The following is a 21,923-nucleotide window of genomic DNA, read 5'->3' as shown; positions in this document are numbered from 1 at the left end:
ATCACCAAGTTGCACTTGTTTTATTTTATTTTTATTTTGTGAATACTGTGTAATGCCACTAGGCTTTGAAGTCTTGGAAGTAATAGTATTATTACTTGGAAGTTGCACTATTATTTATTGTATTGTTGTTATTTATAAGTTTAAATATTATGCAGTTTAATGATGGTAAAGTTGTTTAAAAAGTCACTTTAACGTGTCCGTGGACAGAGATTGTTAACATTAACAAAGTGTAGTTGGTTTACAAAAAATATTTATAATTTATTCCTTTTCTAAGACATGTTCAGAGGAATACAACTTTTGACAATCACCTCTGGATATTTTGCTAAGTCTAAATGCCTCTTTGGATGGTTGAAAATATGTTGTCAAATTTTAGTTTAAGTTGTTTGCAAACTTTGTTCAATAAAAAGGCTCAATATTTTGACTGCATCTGTCATGCAGTGTGATTCCTTCTCTTCATTAGTGCCACCCCCTTGAAAACTATCACTTTATGGGGCCATGCAAACCTGTATTGATACTTGTGTGCACATTAAATTGTTTTTTGACAATGTACAATTCTCATGACAGTGGAATAGGTTATTCTTAGCCAGTAATTGCAGTGGAAAATGTGGTTAACATCCACTCATGCATGGGAAAAAACATACCGTCCAATACTGTGAAACCGGTATAATTTTGAAAAATACCGTGATATAGAATTTTGGTCATACCGCCCAGCACTACTCTCAAGGCATGTTTTTCATAGCATTTTTTTGAAAAGTGAGTCACATACTTGATAATTTCAGTTCACACATTGTTAAAACAACAATTAACACTAGAATTACCAAAGTCTACGAAAAAACTTGTAATCCCTGCCCAACTTAAATCTGTTCACACCTCTCCATCAGCATCTTTTGTGTTGTAAATGTGTCGATCAGCAAAAGCAGCAAGCAGCCTGCTATCCCATCCCCCCACCAACCAGAGAGCAGAAAGTTCTCTCGGCTCAAGTCTGTTTACCTGCTTTAATACTTTGATTTTGTGCCTGTTTAAACAAATCTGTGTCTATATATGGACTCAATATATACAGTAATAAGTAATCTCTTACATATATTTATCTTCTGGTTCGTCCTGCTTCTACTTCAAAACCAGTCCTGCCCACACGCAGCTGACACGGCATTTCTCAATTCCTATTCGTCCTCCTCCAAACCCTTCCCCACATTCTTCCAGTGCAATTCCTGCAACAACACTTTTCAAACGCAAACCTCACTTGCTAAACACAAGAAAAGGCATTCTTCCCAACAACTATATGAGTGCCAGAAATGCAATAAGAAGTTCACTACACAGGATTGTCTGACTAAACACAACAAAACTCATTCACAACTCTTGCAATGCGATATCTGCAGAGCAACGTTTCCAAACCAACGCAGTCTCAGCAGACATACACACAATCCTCTTCCCGTTACCACAGGTGGTACTTCGCCTAATTCCTGTCTTCCCGTCCAAGTGTACAACAGACCAGCAGTGCAAACAATTTCATGCACTATACTGGCCTGCTGAGCGTAATATATCCAACAAGTACTCGAGATGCTGCCACAATGGTAAAGTAGCTTTACCACCTTTGCGGGAGCCACCTGTGTCTTTACAACAGCTTCTTACACAGCAAACATCAGAAGCTAAAAATTATCGTGAACACATTTGAGAATACAACTCTTCTCTAGCGTTTGCTTCCATGGGTGCACAGATAATTCAACCTCCTGGCCATGGACCATACTGTTTTAAAATATGCGGGCAAATTTATCACCAAATCTCTCCACTATACACTAACACTTCTACCTCTCCAGGATATGGGCAGTTGTATGTTTTTGACACAGCGCAAGCTACTGAAGTACGCTTACAAAATAAAGCAAACTCTGCATGCAGCGAAAATTTACTTCTCTAGCTAGATTCCATGCTCAGAACCATCAACCCCTTCCCTAAATCATACAAACACTTGCATGAAATTGCTCAGTCCAATCCAACAGCATCTGTACGAATTGCTATCCTATGGTTTACCCACTTTTGTTCCCTTACAGAGACATTGACTGGCACAAAGATTTACAACATGTTCCCGATAAAACAACCGACAAGCAAATAAGGCTTACTCAATGCCAATTTTACACGTACAGATTAGCAATGAGGAATACATTTAGTATTTTGCACTCCAGCGGCAAACTATTCCAACAGTACGTCGTAGATGCGAATGTTAAAACAGAGGGCGCGCGTCTCCACTATCTCAGATTACATCAACAAGATCTGCACGTGGAACAATATAAAAGACTATCCGATGCACTGCAAGCAAACGCTGAAAATAACAACGTACGTGTAGGCAAAATGATCATATCACCGTCCACATTTCCAGGAAGTCCAAGATACATGCAACAAAACTATTAGGATGCCATGACCATAGTACGTAAATTCGGAAAGCCTGATTTATTTATCACTTTCACATGAATTTCCAGCCAAGCAGGATTACTACATGCACTGTTGGATACCCAAAGACCAGAGCACAGACCTGATATTGTAGTACGAGTAGATCTTTCGACTCATTATCTGTCGTCTCCACCAAAACACCTATTCACAACTGCGTCTTTCAAGAAGTATTTATTTCTTCTTGATTTCTGAATTCCTTACTCACCGTTTTCCGTTCTTATTCCTACACTGCTTCAGCTAGTTTATATTGTATTTTCATTTCACCTGAGAACTTGTAGCAGTGCTATGCACCTGCATACAGCAAAGAATGCTATACAAAAATAAACTGAATTGAATTATACCTAGGATTAAATGTTTTTTTGAAGGTATTACAATGTTTAAGGAACATATTAGTCTGAATGACTTATATATTACCTTTAAGGGAAGCTGATTAAATTTGACAAAAATTATGCTTTTGCAAGTTTTAAGTCTATGCGTGTATATCTAGGATTTGATGAAATGTTTTGGATGTACGCTCCAGTACACTCCAGATAAATGAGGAGGTAATGAAAGAAAGTTCGTTTATGCAGAAATTTGAGAATGTGATTGCTTTCTAAATGTAGTTTAGTGTGTTTACACTTCAGAAATCAAGTTTATTATATTTCTTTTGTTTCAGATTAAGAAAACACAATGTATTTACTCCTTTTCTATTAAACATCTCTGTGCATAAAGGGCACATAAATGGTGATTTCAAAGACGCATCGTCCTTAGCTCTTACTGTAATAGAACGCTGGTACATTTCTCCAGGAGTGTCCAGAGTAGAAATTAGCGAGAATTATATTCATGGAACACTTTTCCTTCCACCAGGTAAAATAAATAGTTATTTAATGAGTCAACACAAGCCTAGATGAAGAAAAAGAAGAATATTTATGTACTGTATATAATTAATCTTTCCTAGGTCCTGGACCATTCCCTGGAATTTTAGACTTATGGGGAGGAGGAGGTGGACTAGTGGAATATCGTGCTGCACTGCTTGCGTCTCATGGTTATGCTTCTCTTGCTTTGGAGTACATGTCCACTCAGAATACTTCAATAAATGTTAACAATATTGGCATTGAGTATTTTGAGGTAAAAAAATTATATATATATATATATGTATATTGGCTTTTTGATGTGTTTGATTTCATATAACTAAATGATGTCATATTTTCTTGTTCAAATGCTTCATTAAAAATGGCAACTGTGCAACATCATTCATTATTAATAATATTATAATTTTGTTTTTAGAAACATGCTTATGACTTTGATAGACTTTCATTCTATCTAATGGTTTTGCCCCTTAGGGGCTTGTACTGGCTTAAATTATTCCATCCATCCATTTTCTAACCTGTTCTATCCTGAGCAGGGTTACAGGAAAGCTGGACCTATCCCAGCAAGCACAGGGCACAAGGCAGGAACTATCCCCTGAACAAATGATTCTAACTGTGTAAAAATGGTGCTGTTAGCAGGCTTTCTTGCTGTACAGATTTTGGCCAATGGTTTCATTATGCTTAAGCAGGGGTTAACAACAATAGTAATAATGGTAATGTATAACTCAAAGTCATACATTTGAAGTTGATAACAAAATTATTATACAATACAGAACAATGTATTCAAGGAAATGTACATAAATAATAAAGTAGGAATATGTGAACATAATAAAATATAATGAATAATGATGCAGTAGTGCAGAAATACAGGAAACACTGAAAAGATATAATGAAAATAAACATATATACAGAAATATAAAGATGGCAACAAGGAAATGGTGAAATGACAGGTTATAATAATTAAATAACTAAATCAATCAATACAATTATATGACACATGTATAAAGAAAGGAATATAAAAACATAGAAATAAAACAATGTCCTTAAATAATACAAACGACAAATAGGACCAACATATAAATGAAAACATTTATGGAAAATGTATCTAAAAAAATGGGGGAAAAAATGTATGTATTGTGAATAAAGGCACTATATAGCGCCTGACCCGGCACAGACTCACACAGAGGCACGTGTAAAAAACTCAAAAACCTTTATTTTCTTCACCTGTGGGGCATGTCTTCCCCGTGAACCCCACAGGCATAACACAGTCGCACAAACACTCAAGACACAAAACACAACCCTTCTTCTGGCACCACCATTCCTCTTTGGCAACCTTGTTCTCTTCCTCCCGATTCTGGCCCTGAGTGGTGGTTGTCGGTCCTTTTTATAGCCCACCCGAAAGTGCTCCAGGTGCTTGATCACCTGTTCCTGATTAAACTTCCGGGCGGGGCTGTAGAGTTGTCCAGGCTGGCTCCGGGATCCATGCAGCACCCCCTGGCGGCTACCCCAGATCCCCACAGGGTTGTGGAGAACTCCCATCTTCCATGGAACATTGCGGGAAGCTGAGGCACCATCGTCAGCCATCGAGGCTGCCACCAAGCGTCACGGGGGAGTTACTGAGGAGCCCATGGCTGCTCCCCCAGAACATAAGTAGAAGGGGCGTCCCGGCCGGGCATGGGACCCGGTTGCCCGCCACAGTATGTATATTTTCTGTATGTGTGTGTGTTTGTGTGTGTGTGTGTATGGGAATATCCCTTAACTTTGTAACTACATTTGAACTTTATAGATTTTTTGAAGGGGGTCCGATCAGCAAGTTTCAGTGGCTGAAAGCCCTCCTCTTCTTGCCCATTTGAAACAAGTCTCTAAACAAAGAAAATTAGAAAAATCAATTTATAAGGTGAGGAAGGCGAGAAGAAAAGGAAGGAACAATGAAGAAAAAATATCTGTTGTCCAAGGGTAAGTGTCAGAAGCCAGGATTCTACCAGCAATATCAAATGGAAAGAACAACAAAATACACAGAAAATGAATATAGGTAACTTAATTGAAATAAATACAGTAAGTGAAAAGAAAAATCCAAGTGGCACGTTGAATAGTAAATTAATAGCAAATAAAGCGAAAAAAAGATTAATAGGGCTCACTTATGTGGTGAGGTTTAATTAAGGACAGACGTGTTATGATTTTTTTTTTCCATAAATGTTCAAACTACAGAACTGGAAAATATAAAATGGAAGTGATGGATTAAAAATTATGGCAACTGCAGAGAAATATTACAACAGCATAAATAAGAAAAATTAAAAATGAACACACTGTCCTTACAGGAATATGTAACTGTAACTGTCAACATTATACTTTAAGAACTGTGTATAGAAGGTGTTGGGAAAGGAAAATCAAAAAAAACAGAATACATCATATGTTTCACTTAAATCAATCGGATGTTAGCAGTTCAGTTTATAAATATAGAAAGCTTTGTAGTGAAGGAGAGAATTATTGCAGTCATCTTGTCTGTGATGTGACTTCACATGATCTAATTTAAGGTCTGAAATTAAATGACATGCCTCAGTGAAATGTCATTAAACTGAATGTTTTAATGATTGTGTTCTTGTGCTTTTGTTTTCAGCAATATGGTATCTAACAGTGTAATAGGTTATTATGCTTATCTCAGTTTTCTCCATTTTCTGATTTCTTTCCACATTCAAGTTACATGTAGTTAGACTGATTGATTGATTGACTCTGATTTTGTCTAGTGTGAATGAGTATGGGTGTGCCCTGCAATTCATTTTCTAAGGCTGATTCTTACTTTGTGGGAAGAGACCCAGAGTACATTGAGCAAAAACCTATGCAGGGAAACATAACAATCTCCATACATATTTAAACTGAGGATTTTAGAGGTGTGAGGGTAGAGAGACAACTAAAATGTCTCCCTTATAGTAACAGTTGGCATGAAAATTAATATTGCGCACATCAGTGCTTTTCTTTTCTGTGATTAGCATTCTTGACTTCCACCAGTTTATATGTTTAGACACAATTTAATTTCTAACCCTAATTTTTTTTTCCTCCAACTACTTGTGCATTGCTAATAAACTCAAAAATAACCCTGTCTGCCTTCGCTAATCTATCACTGTCTCGCTGTTAAAATGAGGATTGTGCACTTGTGTAACTGTATCCTCTTCCTTCTTTTCTTGTGTACTGGTCAAAAGTCTAACTATCCATTCATTCCCAACCCCATTTAATCACAAACAGCAGCATTAGAATAAATCAAGATGGGAGAGTCCAGAACAAAAACCTCATATCCACTGTCATGAACACTAAGGCAATTTCTAGTCTCTTAATAAACTAATCATTCAAAATGTTGGTATGTTGAAGAAAACTAGAGTACCTGAAAATATCCACACAGGCATGACCAAAACATGCCAACTAATTAAATCCAGTTCTCTGGTGCTACTATATAATAGTAAAATGAAAAACAATTTTAATTTAAGGACATAAACTTTTTTGTGAAACACTATTAGTTTTGTTAACATTTGCATGTATTTGTTGAGCATATGCTTTTAATGAAAAGTATGTATGATTTATAAAGACATGATGACAGAAGCATAAGAATTATACGATCACAAATTTACCTTAAATATCAATAAGGTATAAAGATGCATTTTAAAAACAAAAGATACTCATAAAATGTCACCCATCATTTATTTATCTCGGATATCACTTACATGTTATGTCCTTGAAAGTTATTGTGCTTCTGTATGTCATACAGTACAGTACAGTAGTTGTTACATTTTCAAAGGTGTTAGCTATATATTGCTGGTTATCACACTGCTTTTAGCTACAAAATGTTAACAATGACCCTTAACAAACCCCCAAAATGACCACACACACACACATATTTTTAATGAAAATCTAAAGTTAGTTATCAATTTAGTGCCTGGTGTGTGTGAGCAGAACTATACCCAAGTAAAATCTAATACTGAAATCATGCATTATCATTTACATATTCATATTTTCCTATACTTTATTATCAATGATAACAAATACAGACTTGGTTTGTATTCTCAAAAAGGGAACTGTTGGTTTTATTAATAATTCTCGCACTCTTGGACAAACTGTTAAATGTGTTTTGTAAAAGTATGCTTTTTATTTTTATATACTTTTATAAATGGTTTTGTTTTCTTTAACTAGGCAGCAATTCACTTCCTTAAGAGCCATCCCAGAGTTTCAAGTGAACAAGTTGGTATTTTTGGCCTGTCATTTGGAACATCAGTGGCTCTTAATATTGCAGCTAAAGGAAACAGGATTAGTGTAAGTAAACAAACATATTTGGTATTCATAGTAAAGTACCTATTTTTTCACTAATTTTTTACTTCTTAAAATAACATTACTACATAAATATTATCCACATATTGTAAATATACCATATTATTAGGCCAACTATTCACTCTAAATTCAATGATTATGTGTGACTGAAAATGGCCGGTGATAATGGCAACTGTATACCTTGCATACATTTTTAGCAGTGAAATGGATGATTGTTTGGATGAACAGTATGTGGGTTGTTTATATGAACATTTTACTAGCAAAATCTTTCGGAAGATACAAACTTTAGATAGCAGTGTGTGATTTTTCTGTCTACACTCATTGCATGGGGGTATATTATATATGGAAGAAATGTTCTATTAAGCTAATATTTTGTGTTAGCTAATTAAAAGACTTCTAGAAACTTATGACAACCTGTTTTCCTTTTAGTGGCAACCTAGGTGATGCTGCTGTACCTTATATTCTTGGTGTCAGAATTTCCAGACAGAGTTAAAACCTAAGCAATGCAGAGTAAATACATGAAAAAGAACACTTTTATTTTAAATAGAAACTTTTTATAACAAAGAATATTCTGAACCTGTAAAACTGTCATATAACATTTCACATATATTTTGCCCAATTACAACACTGACAAGCTCCACTACCTACTGATTGCCGTATGTATAATGTTCACTGACACAAGGTAGTATTTCTCTGTTTTGGCTGAACCCAGAGTGACACCCGTGAGGTAAAAGTATTACAAAAACAATCCATATTGTAATAATAAAATAAAGTACCAAATACAAAATAAACAGAAAACAAATCCTACTGCCTCTGTTAGTCTAGTTTTCATGCCTGTCTATCAGATGGGGTGGTTTGCCCACTTGCCCATTTATAATAAAGGTCTCTTTTTCCACCTCCTATGCCTCTCTTCCCTTAAACCCTTGTCCTAACTCCTTACTCCAGTTTTAGTGGCAGAGTGCTTGGAAGGAGGTTTCTGCCTATAACATTAAAAAGAGAATGCATATCTCTGTACTCTAAATAAATAAACATTTCTGGGATGTACAGTTTATATGAATAAATAGTTATTTCTGCTATGCCTAGAACAGTTGAGTATCATTATCCAACACATTATGTTATAGTATCATGCATTGTTTGCAAAAGTTCAGAACTACAGGTCACTATTTTAATTGTCTGGTGTTGCCTCTCTTATTAATGGTGTCAAAGTTTCACAACCACCCTAATGTCTATTTCAATGACTAAGGCTACTTTGACCCTGCAGCTATTTTTTTAATTATATTTGACACAGATGTTATCTTTTTAGACACAGCTAAAAATTAGATGGAACTAGGAATGGGCAGTATATAAAATTTTTGATTCTATATTTAAGAAAAATCAATATACTATACGAATGTCAATATTAAGATTTTTAGCACTTTTATTTGAAAGCCAATTCTGTGTAAAACAGACATCTCTGTTTGTTAGCAATAGCCCATAGTAATAAAAGTGATGAAAATGTAATGCCCGGCTGAGTATGATAATAAATTTATTCATTCTTCTGTTTTTGTGTTTAAGCCTAGATGTTTGGTTTGTATCAGTGGAAGCCATGCTGTTAAAATTAATGGTACCATTGGTGACGTTTTTACAAATTTGAAAGAGTGAGTTACAATATATTTAATCATTTTAATCTTTACTAAATTTTGTTAATATGCATCAGTGGGATACTGGTTTTATTAAAGAATTAGTTTTAAAAACATATTTAATCACTGAATATTTAATTTATAGGTTTACTTTTTGCTATGACAATATCAGGAGTGTATAATCATATTTGTTAAAACACATTTAGATAAAATATCAATACAAATATAAGTATGGGTGTATGCCTGCAGTAGATCTTTGACCCATCCAAAGTATTCTCCCACTTAACAGTTACTGTCAGAGTGGACACCTGCTCCCCACAACCATAAACTGGACATTACAAATGAGAAAAATGGATGTATGAACTCTTACACATTCATCAAATTAATGTATGCTGTTAATGTTAACACATTAAATTCATGCATCTTATGGGAAAATACTTTTATGAAATCTTGTAGTCCTGGATAGAGATTGATGGATAAGAAAAGATGTTGATGCCTTAATGTTTCAGTCTGGAAAAGTAGACCAAGTCCAAGGTAGTGAAACAGAAAACCGCTGATAGTAGAAGCAAGGGACACCAATCTCTGTATTTTTTTTCTATTAATACATAAGCAGTGATCAGATGTGGCTCTGTGTGGTGCTAATACTCCAGAGTGAGAAATTTATGAGTTGTCATTCAGCTTCACCACCTCCTTGCTGTTAGAAAGAAAATTTAAAAGAATGATGCCTTTTTGCGATTTGCTCCTGAATTATAACATTGGCAAGACTTTGATCTGGTTGTTTCAGTTCAGTCTGTTATTTAATCTTGGTTTCAGTTTGAAGCGTTCTTACATTCTTTTCCTTTTTTCAAAAGCGATGGATCATCATCAGATGTAGTATGTTTCCCTTTCTAGTCAGTAATTAACTGAAGGAGTTCCTGCTGTCATTAGTGCTTAATTGTGTGATAGGCCAAGTTGGCTCCATGCTCCATGGCATCACTTTAACCCTGAACAGTCGATAAAATAACTGGGATGAGCCAGGCAAATGAGGACACACACAGCCAGCAAGAGGTGGTATAAGTGCATTAGTGCTTTACTCAAACAAAACAAAGAGTCACTGTTTCAAAAACTCAAAGGTGCGTAATTGCCACTGGAAGTCTTTAAATAAATAATTTGTAAAATCAAGGTATTCTTCAGCTAAAAAGTCAATCAATAAATAAGTAATTCTTAAAAAGGTTAAAACACAGGCAAGTCTTCCTTTAGAAACATGAGCCATAATTCAACCTTTTGAACCAAGTTCAGTTCCCAATCCCTTCGCCGCCCCGAACTCCTCTTGTGTCTCCCATTGCCAGGCATTCAGCATCAAAGGGAGACACCACTTTATGGGAATGCTGCTACTCCCATAATGTTGCTCAGTATGACAGCCCCCTTCTTCAGCCCCACTATTGAGTCCAGGACTGCCACTCAGTCCCTCAGGAGCTGTCTTTCGACCATCTGCCTCCATGGCAAATAGCACGGGGTCCACACTCCTGCCTCTCCCCTTTTCTTTTAACATCCTAATCCTCACAAGTCCCCATCTGCTGGATAGTTCTTTCTTTCCCCATCTTTCCATGTCTTGTCTGGTTGAATTCCTGATTCCACTTACATTTTCATGGGAATGTGTAATCAGTCAAGCACTCCAATCAACCTTGAAGCGGTATGTGCACGTTCTTCTACGTGCACTTGTGTCCACCTACAGCCTGTCTACTCTAAGTTATTTATTTAATTAAAACCACCTATGGCTACAAACCTCTCTCATAACAATTTGACTTTCTAGCTTTTTCTACATGTAGACCCTATTCTTCTATACAATTAATGTCGGTTCTGCCCATCTAAGATGGGTTCAGATCTTACATAATCAATGTAGACCTCGATGTTAACATCTGCAATACACCATGTATTGGAATGTATTTTGTAATGCATGTAGTAATAAAATGCATTGCAGTTTTTCATTCCAACAGATGGCGCAACAAAAATGTTTGTAGTAATAAAATGCTAGAATGACAAATGAAATATCTGTGTTATGTGCCATTTTGTATGGGATTTATAAAGGCAGTTTTGATGTTGGTGCTGCACTCTGTTAGAATGGCAAATATTTAATTACCCTAAGTTCTTGTCTATAAGCCGGACTCATGTATTAGCCGGAGACCAAAAATCATACGAATTTTTAAAATAAAATCGTATCATAGATAAGCCGGACTCATGGATAAGCCGAACGTACTATAACCTATAACTAATAGAAGGGAGGGAGGTCAGTGGTCTCACTCGCGCCCATTTAATTTCTTTAAGGGGGGAGAGAGTGTGAGATATTGCCGTCTCTCTCACTCTCCGCATGGCGTGGTTGGAGCGGCCGGAGCGCGTTCTTTCTGCTCTGGGCGTCGCCGAGTCAACACGAGCGCGTAGCGGTCATTTAAATTGTGATTTTATATGTAAGCATATTTAAATATATATCGCGGATTTCTGCGGACAATGGGTCTTTTAATTTCTGGTACATGCTTCCTCAGTTGGTTTGCCCAGTTGATTTCATACAAGGGACGCTATTGGCAGATGGCTGAGAAGCTAGATTGCTTACTTTTCTGTCTCTCTTGCGCTGACTATCTGTGATCCTGATGTATGGGGATTGAGCAGGGGGGCTGTTTGCACACCTAGACGATACAGACGCTCGTCTAAAAATGCTGAAAGATTATCTTCACGTTGCTATCTTTTGTAAAGCTGATTCCTGAAAAGACATGCTGCACAGTGCTTCGCATACTTAAAAGCTCGAAGGGCACGTATTGATTTTTGACTGAAAAACAAACTCTCCCTCTCTCTCTCTTTGTCTGCTCCTGACGGAGGGGGTGTGAGCTGCCGCCTTCAACAGCTTTGTGCCGCGGTGCTTCGCATACTTAAAAGCCAAACAGACATATTGAGTTGTTTGCTTCACTCCTTTGAAGAGGAAGATATGTTTGCATTCTTTTAATTGTGAGACGGAACTGTCATCTCTGTCTTGTCATGGAGCACAGTTTAAACTTTTGAAAAAGAGACAAATGTTTGTTTGCAGTGTTTGAATAACGTTCCTGTCTCTCTACAACCTCCTGTGTTTCTGCGCAAATCTGTGACCCAAGCATGACAAAATAAAAATAACCATATAAACATATGGTTTCTACTTCGCGGATATTCTTATTTCGCAGGTGGCTCTGGAACGCAACCCCCGCGATGGATGTATAAGCCGGACTTATGTATAAGCCGATATTCTATTTTTTCATTTTCACAACTTTTTTCCTTAGATAAGCCGCGGCTTATTGACAAGAACTTAGGGTACTACAAATGTTTGTGAATCACCATCTGTTGGAATGACAGATAAAGCAACCGGATGGAGATACAGATACTTACCCTTTTGTTAGGGTGGATACAATGACTGTGCCACCCAAAGACAAATAGTAATACAGTGCCAGGGGGAAACTCAAATTAATTTAACAGAGATAGCCTAAATTGCTAGCAGCTGAGAACAGTTTAGAATGTTACACAATTAGAATTAACCATATTCTTGTTACAGAATTATTGGCAAGATTTGTTCACAAAAGCTAAAAATATACATGTGAATCAAAATTTAAAGTGCCAAACTACATACACTCTGATCAAACATAATTAAATCAGTGTTTAACAAAGACTATTTCAAATTACCTTTTTAATGCTGTAAACCATAAAATGAAAACCATCTAAATTTAAACTGCTTACACACTTATTACTTAATTATGATGTCAAGGTTTTGGCAAAAGCTCCATCATATAGAACTGAGAAAGTGTCCCCTATAATAATAATCCAAGAATAAACTAGATTTGTTAAAAGCAGAGAGCAATTGTCAACTGTTTCTTCATTGTTTGATACATTATACTGCCATCAACAACCAGGCCTTAAGAGATTTTATTGTCTTTGAATGCATTTGACAACAACCAGACAACAAGACAAAAGAGCTGATGGTGGACTTCTGGTGTGCCTGGGACACAATGGACTGGATATGGCACTGTACAAGACGGGTCAAAGCAGACTGTACTTGATAAGGAGACTCTGGTATTTTGATGTGTGTAATTAGCCGCTGGAAATGTTTTACCAGTACATCGTAGCCAGTATGGTGTTCTACATTGCAGTCTCCAGGGAAAGCAACCTGATCTCAGAAGTAGCACAATACCTATACAAACTTGTCAGAAAAGCCTGCTCTATCACAGGGTGAACCCAAGACACGCTGGAAGATGTTGCAGAAAAAAGGATAAAGATAAAATTGAATGCCAAAATGAAAAATCCCCTCCATCTGCTCCAGGAGCTGCTTACTTGAAGCACTTTTAGCCACAGGTTCATTCCACTACAGTGTGCTAAGAAGTGCCTCTGGGGATCTTTTCTGCCCTCAGCTATCAGGCAATTCAATGCTTCCACCCAATTTACTTGTTAAGTCTGTTTTAATTTATTTATTTACTTATCAATTGATTGGCTGTATTATCTGTCCTGTGAGTCAGTGTCCTTGTTTTTATATTTCTGATGCAGTATGCTTCTGAATTTCCACTTTGAATTAAAGTTTAATCTAATTGGAAATATCTCTTAACAGTACTACCGAAATTTGGGTTCAGACCAAATATCTGTGCTTGGATGAAGTTTCTTTGCTTAAGCACAGAAGCCTCTATACATGTAAACAGCATAAATTCAGATTACCTTGTATTAGAAAGTGGAACCTGAGAAGGTTTCACACTATCAGTTATATTCTTCGCAATTGCTATTGAACTGGTTCTCATTTTGTATTTAGCAGAAATGAAAGGAATTACACGGAATATAACAAAATCCCCTTATGTTGACAATATAGATCTGTTCATTACTAACTTAAATTAATCATTGCTAATTCTGTTAAGCTTACTACATGAATTATGGACGATAACGTGCAGTGAATACACTTGACTTATAGTTTTCATACTCTTTCTCTGTACGTTTAGCATTCGTTTGCTCAGAGGTTGATGCGCTTGCTGCTTCGTGAGCAGTTCTTGTTTTCTCCACTCTAGTGGCACACTTCTTCTCTTCTTCTATCGGCATCTATTCATGTGAAAACTGAATAAGTCAATTTTTGTGTTACAATTACTTAGTACATTTTTCTTAATGTTTCACATAAGCTGGCACTTAAGTGTTCAATCTGCCTCAGGAATGATTTAAGATATGAAGATGTAGAGAAAGTGATGGCGAAGGTGGTGGGGATGAGAACGGTGCAGCAGAGAGTTGATTCTACAATAAAATAAAATAAAAATAAAAAGAGTAATAAAAATCATCACACCAAAAGCGGACAATAAAGGTCATGTAGTATATGTGTACCAAATTTCAGGTCAATAGGTCAAATGCTTTATGAGCTACAGTTGATTTAAAATCCTGGACAGACAAATGGACAGCCACGGTAGCGTATTATATAAGATCTCTGAGCATAAATGAAACTTTATAAAGGTTTGCTTTTTCCAGTTAGTTCAGTAGCCTGCTTGTGACAGTGAAGGTTGGATCCAAGCTTCCAGTTGCTCTAGGGATCCTCTTGAACCTGCTATTGCTGATAACATACCCGAGGGATGAGCCTATCAATTGAGGACACAACACACAAAGCAAGGGGTAGGTGCAAAAGTGCTTCAGTGCTTTTACTTAAAACAATCCAAAAAACAACTTTCAAAAGTGCATTGCAAAAGTTCCATAATAAATAATCCATAAAAAGATGGATTAATGGATAAACCATTAAAACAAGATTACAAATCTTACAGGCAGGAGTTTGTCCTTAAAAATCATGTCCCCTTTGCTTGCTTTTTAAAATGGACATCACCCTGGCTTACCTAGCTGGGGTTTTGCAGCCTGGAGTGATGTCAGACCAACAGATGCAGCAGACCTTCTTCCGTTGGTCTGGGTCCTTGCTGTCCATGGCTCCATCTGCGCCTTGCCAACTCCTGCTGCCATTCAGATTTATGTTGTAAGTTGCACGGTCGAGCAATTCATCACTCCAGCTCCCACAGCTCAGCCAGAGTAATTCATTACATCAGCCCCCAAGTGTTGGCCACATGCTGCCCTGAAGGTTCTGCTCATGGCTGCCTGTTTCCTCTCTCTCGCTTGCTTGCACCAGCACTCTCCCGTCTTCCTCCCTGCTTCTCTGTCTCTCCCCCCTCTTTAACCTCTGTTTTTCCTCCTTTTGCTTTTTTTTTCCCCTCCCTCATGCTGGCTGTTCCTCATATGCCTCCATGAGCGCAGCCGCTGCACACCACAAAAAAACGAAGCAATTGAGCCAGACTGCACTCTCACGTGCAGGTGTGTCTTACCTCAGTTACCTCACCAACTTCCCACAGCTACGCAAGCACGCACACTCATGGAGATTGAACCAGCCATTCAATCATTTATTTATTTTAATAATGAGCCACTAATTTCCGAGCCGTGGACCTGCTGTACAACATTGCTATATTACATTATATCACTTTCCACTGACATGCCCAGAATAGTTAGGTATTTGGGACTTAACAGTTACAGTGGAACTTCGGTTCACGAACGTCTCGGTACACATACAAATCGGTTTATGACCAAAAAGTTCGCCAAACTTTTGCCTCGGTTCACGACCACACACTCTGTATACGAACAAGCCAGTTTCCCTTTCGGTTTGTACATGTTCAGTCTCTCCCTGTGCATTTCCTGTGCAGCGAGCAAGAGAGAGAGCGCGACACACACACACAGGCAGCGAGAGAGACAGAGGCACACACACAGGCAGCGTGAGACAGAGAGAGCCGCGCACACACACACAGGAGCGCGAGAGAGAGACAGCAGACGCGCACATACACAGGAGCGGTGGAGAGAGAGGCGTGCACACACACAGCAGCGTGCTAGAGAGACACACACACAGGCGCTCCAGGCTCGCAAAAGAGAGATGCACGCACGCACACACACACAGGTGCACGTGTGAGAGAGAGAGAGCAAGCGAGAGAGGGAAGGACACATAAGGTAGAGAAGGCTTGTTTTTGTTTTCAGTTCTGTTTACAGTGATTGGTTCATAGCCTGCATTGTTGCAATGTTAATTTTTTTGGTGGTTTATTAAATTACGGATTTTTCAAATGTTCATTTTTTCCCCTGTGCTTAAAACTCATTAAAAAAAAAAGGTGTTTTTAGCGAGCGGTTCCTAGCACTATAGCGCGAACTATTGCAGTGTTAGTTTTCTCTGTTGTTCAAGGTTTTCTCAGTGTTATTCAATGTTTTTACATTTAGTTTACTATTACACTGTGCATTCTGTGGTTTAATTAACTATATTTGTGCTTAAAAGCTAATTATATATATATATATATATATATATATATATATATATATATATATATATATGTATATATATATATATATACACATACAGTTCGTACGGTCTGGAACGGATTAACTGTATTTACATACAATCCTATGGGGCAAATTGGTTCGGTTCACGACCAACTCGGTTTATGACCAGAGTTTTGGAACGAATTATGGTGGTGAACCGAGGTTCCACTGTATAAGGAAACTTAAAGATCATTTTAAACTCAATTTTTGCAGCTTGGTGGAAAGCATTAAGCAAGCTCTGAACTCAATCTCCTCTCTATGGGGCAGAATTAATATTGTTAAAATTAATATTCTTCCTAAAAACTGACTTTATTGTAAACTATTTTACATGGAAAGAAATAGGGACACATATTGAATGGACAGCACTGCATGGGTAACATTGAACTCATTGACTTCCAACTTTACTATTGATTTGCGAATATTCATAATTTGAGAGACAATGCTAGGAAGTAGAAGGAACTCTGAATGCATCTGCTTGGTTGGTTCTGGAAAGATAATCCATATGAACTCTTTCTTTATATGTCTTGCTCTGTGCTCATGGTCATCAATATTTACTGTCTGTTTACCAGCAATCAGATTGTGCTACACTTAGTCTAAGCATGGACCCAGTGTAGAAAACAATTTATGGCAGAAGCTCTATTCTATGCTGGTCCATCAAAGGTTAATTTTGTATTTCAGCCCTGTCTTAATTGTACTGTTGCAGAGGTGTAAGATAATTAAGCCCAAACGTGTGACCTCACTGAAACCTTAGCTGCAGTTCGTTACTGAATTTGCAATCAACACTGGTTGACCGGTAAAAACTGTTAATGATGATTTATACAAATATATACACCCAAGCCACTCAAAAAGTTGACAGAATTAACAGTTACATGTATAGATACATTTGACTATGTATGTGTGGTTTCTGTAAGCAAATTGCAAAGTATTCACATTTAGCAATCACTATAATTATAATAATAACAATGATAATGTAGTAATATCAAGTATCACAGTACAGTATAATGTACTCCAGCAGATATAATAATAAGTATGATAAGGCAAATCAGTAAAGATGTTACATCACAAGGAGGTTACTGTCACTTTTAAACAGATATTAAAAAAACAATAACAAAATCTACTTACAAAACATTGGAATGCATATAATATTATTTGAGTGTCACCACTATTTGAGGAACAATATTAATCTCCAAAAATGAAGTAACAATGGTCAAATGTGACAAAGTTATTAGTGCGCTAAACATAACAGTATATGAAGTCAATTAACATTTTAATCATATGTAAAGTGGTTACTACCTAAAATAATAAACACATGCAATGATATTATTATAAAAAATATCATTCCAAAAAATGACAGTATTATATTAAAATAAATGCCATTTCCAACTGCTCATAGACACAAAATAATTTGAGTTTTGATTTGAAAGCGTAGGGTCCTGGAGACTAGGAAAGTTGAAAGAAGAAAATCCAGGAACACTTTAGAAACAAAGTAAGAGTAAATCCAGCCAAAGAGAAGTCAAATTAAACAAGAAAGGTTTATAAGCCAGCCAGCAAGGTACTGCAAAAGATTCACTAACTCTCTGGAAAAAGTATTGAACAGAATTTGTCAGGGTCATATTTCTAAAAGGGGAGGAGCTAATTATAAATAGGTTGTGGCCTGTGGTGGACTCTAACAGTGATAGAACAAGATACGATCAGTAGACAAGTTGTAGACCTTCTGAACATATGCAGCATTTCATTTATGGAAGTCATTAGACAAAGCGTATTGAGCATGGGAAAAGTATTATATAAATAAAATGTTGTTACATATTATCTCAGCCTTCAGAGATCTTTAGATTGAAAACATGTTTGCACATTTTCATCACTTCTGTTATAACAACGGAATTACATCTCGATTTTTACAGTATTTTTCTATTTTCAGGTCACAATGTTTGTTTAAACAAATCTGTGTAATTTCATTAATTCTCCATCAATATTTACACCAGAAAATATTTTAGTTGTTAATGTGAATATCAGTGGAATTTGTAGACTTTATCAATTATTATAGCAATGCTCTTGGTTGATGCCTGTAAAAGACAACTCTTTTAACATGTCAGGCAGGAAGTGGAATTTGATAATTAATAACTCTGAAGATATTGGCATATCTATTACATAGTGCTGAATTCGCATTCATCCCAAATCCTGGTGTTTGGAGTAATATCGAGTATAATCAGACTAACTTGCATCAGACTCAGTCTGATACACCCTGAATTGTAAAAAAAAAAAAAAAGTAGATAAATATTAAAATAAATGCCCAAAAAAAGCAAAGGCAAACAGCTAAGAACACTTAAAAGAAAAAATACCACTTGTTTTACATTCTATGCAATGAAAAAAAAACAGTAAATTTCCCCCAATCAATTGTTCACCCTTTTTCTCCTAAAGAGTAAAAATATTAACTTTAGCTTCTAATGTAACACTGACAAGATGGCAAGATGTCTCCCATAAGATAAGAATAAATATTGTAATTAAAAAAATCTTTTTAAAATGTAAGGCCACAACCAAATTGAACAGTTGCTGTACATCACTACCTGTATCTGTCATTACACACAACATCTAATACAGACTAAATCATAAAATGCATTTTTAGTACTCCTTTTACAAAACAAAGTTGGAGCCCCATCTAAGACTTGATGATCTCTGATGTATTTCCACCTGCTTCCTCACTGCCCAATTTGCACATAGATCAGCAGGACCTCATCTGTTTTGGAGCTACATTACACTAAGCTTGGACTCCTTATACTGTTTGCTGGATTTCAGATTTTGCTGGCTTTGAATTTTAACTGTATTTTCCTACACTGATTGTATTTTTCTTTTAAATTCTGGCTTGCTTTATTATACACAGGCACTTATTTGTAAGAGATGCTTACTTATGTACTACAGAGTTTTGATCTGACTGCCCCAGGAGAAAAAGTTTGTCTTGTAAACCTTGAGATTACCCAATGACAGTGATCTGATGTTTTCTTGTTTATAGTAGCGACTCCAGTTTGCCATTTCTTTTTCCAGATAGTATTTTTTTCTGAAATTAATATGGTTAAAATTTTGTAATTCAGGCCTAAGACAATTAGAACTTGTAATTTCTGGTTAAATATTTTTTTTCTGCTAGTAGCCGGAAAGAGCAAAGGCTAAGTTTAATTTTTGTGGAATATCAAAAGCTCCAATGATAATGGAGATAAATTCTTTCAGCAGATAAAAGGATCTTCATTTAATGGTAAGATGTTCTACCTCCAGAGAGCAATGTTTTCAAAGTACAGTAGCTTGTAATCTAAGCACTATATATGGTTAACCTCTACTTGTAAGTATAAGTGAATAAGTAGCTGATCAGCTTGATGAAGTGAGAAATCTGCACTGCTGTACTCAAGCCATGTTTCATTTAGCAGAGACCTGTCAGTGTAATCTACCCTTGATTGTAATAGCAAAGTAGTTCATCTACCTTATTTGGTTTAAAAAAAAAAAAAAAGGCTATTCAAGGGAAAATAATTGTCAGTGGTTAGTACTGCCATCTTCTGTTTGCCATGTGAGACTGCTATCTATGCTAGCTTATATCCTCCTCCACAAGGAGTGATTACTACACAGAGTTACATATCTTACTCACATCAATAAAGTCAGTTTATTGTATTTTTTACTCATGTATCTTTATTTGCTAGTTAACCCAACATTTAATAGACTATGCACATGGTTTCCTAATGACTGGTGTAAGGGTCCATATTTAATTTATATTTAAACCTACAATTGTATGCCAATTCAGATCTTCCTCATAGTGTCAGACTCTTGCTGATATTGTCACCTGAGGATGTCAGATATCATGACTAGAAATCACAGGGCATGACAAATTACATGACAACTTTTTAGCACAGATTCACATTTCTAAAATATCTCAAGTTTGTTCCTTTTTCTGACAGCCAATGCCTGACAGAGCTGTCACTGTATAAATACTTTACAAGAGTAAGAGAGTTCAGCCCTTTTTTCTTCCAATGTGTCATGGTGTGTAAAATACAAGACATTAGACAAAAGAGCCTCTCTTCTGTTTGTGAGGTGCAATATACCCGCATTCCTTATCGCTTGTACCTGCAACCCCAAATCAGAAAAAAATTCATTTCCGCTGTCCCAAATTGTTTTGGAATGTGTTGCAGGCCTGATGTGCAGGAATTGATGTATTTTAACAAATGAAATGAAGTTGACCAGAGATAACGGGAAACATCTTGGGTTGTAAATATTATGCTTTTGGGTGAGCACTAATTGCTTGTCAGCTCTCACATACACACAAGCTTGCCACCACAACTTAAGACAAAAGCATATATATTATGTTAAACCTTTGTTGCTACTTCCACTTATCTATTAATACACTTAGAGACCTTTAGGGATATACAGTTCATAATTGCAATGGACTATAACTGTAGTCTTAGACCATAAGACTTTACCAAGGTATGACTGTCACTGTAGCATATTTCTTACACCCTTGATTGACCTACCTGAGAAAAGAACTTTTTTTCCTGGCAGTGCAAATAGAACAATGCTTAAAAGTTGGAAAGCAGGCTTAATAATAAATTTTTAATTATAAATATTATAGTTAGTGCCATAAACCAAAAGCAAACTACAGATGTCGCTTCATACCATATCAAGTTGGATCTTGTGTAATTCTGGTAGATGATGAAAATCAGAAACATTCAATATGCATATATTAATTCCATGTGGCCTATAATCTAAGGCTACATCCACACTGCTATGTTTTTGTTTAAAAATGGCTTTTTTAAATGAAAGCAATCTCCATACTAGAGTTTTTACATAATTTATCAACATATTCCCACACTAAAACAGATTTAAATGGATTTGGAATGTATATATCGGGTGGAAAAATCCTTAAAGGAATTGTGTATTGAAAAATTCAGAGCCATGTGAAAATCAGATTACCTTGCGCTTTATGTGATTTTAAGACTGTCAACCTGTGCAAGACTCTGACAAGTGTTTTCACAGCTTAGAAAAAAGACAGAAATTCTTAAAGGAGCCACAGCAAATTGCCCTTGTGTCATGTTAATTTGCTGATTACATTTGAAAGCAACAGTCTTCAGAAATGGCGGTGGTTGTCTTATTGAATAAAAACACCACAAATGTTCAAGTGACACTAAAATCATCAGCTGTCTTCATTTATGAGACGATCAGTTATAAACAGTCCACAGCAATTGATGAACATCTTGTACCAAACATCATTTGTAAAACTAGCACATTAGAGGAAAAAATATATGTGTGGGTGTGTGCGCATATGTCTATATCTTCACTTTACTGAATTATATATGCTTTCATGTCTTTCTATGACATGTAT

General features: G+C 36.4%; 1 protein-coding gene across 5 annotated transcripts in view; it reads left to right on the top strand.

Moving 5' to 3' along the window:
• The window catches only part of LOC114659417 (peroxisomal succinyl-coenzyme A thioesterase-like), a 190,792-nt gene that overhangs the window by 139,173 nt on the left and 29,696 nt on the right, over positions 1-21,923 (top strand). For all 5 annotated transcript variants that reach the window (XM_051923888.1, XM_051923860.1, XM_051923877.1 and 2 more), the window contains 4 exons: positions 3,098-3,288; positions 3,380-3,549; positions 7,470-7,589; positions 9,159-9,241. In XM_051923888.1, coding sequence (XP_051779848.1) covers positions 3,098-3,288; positions 3,380-3,549; positions 7,470-7,589; positions 9,159-9,241 — 564 coding nt within the window. The remainder of the gene's footprint in view (positions 1-3,097; positions 3,289-3,379; positions 3,550-7,469; positions 7,590-9,158; positions 9,242-21,923) is intronic.

This window comes from Erpetoichthys calabaricus, chromosome 1 (assembly GCF_900747795.2).
Source record: "Erpetoichthys calabaricus chromosome 1, fErpCal1.3, whole genome shotgun sequence".
In the NCBI taxonomy this organism is placed as follows: domain Eukaryota; kingdom Metazoa; phylum Chordata; class Cladistia; order Polypteriformes; family Polypteridae; genus Erpetoichthys; species Erpetoichthys calabaricus.
Note: the sequence above shows the minus strand (reverse complement) of the source record. Positions and strands in the feature narration are given on the sequence as shown.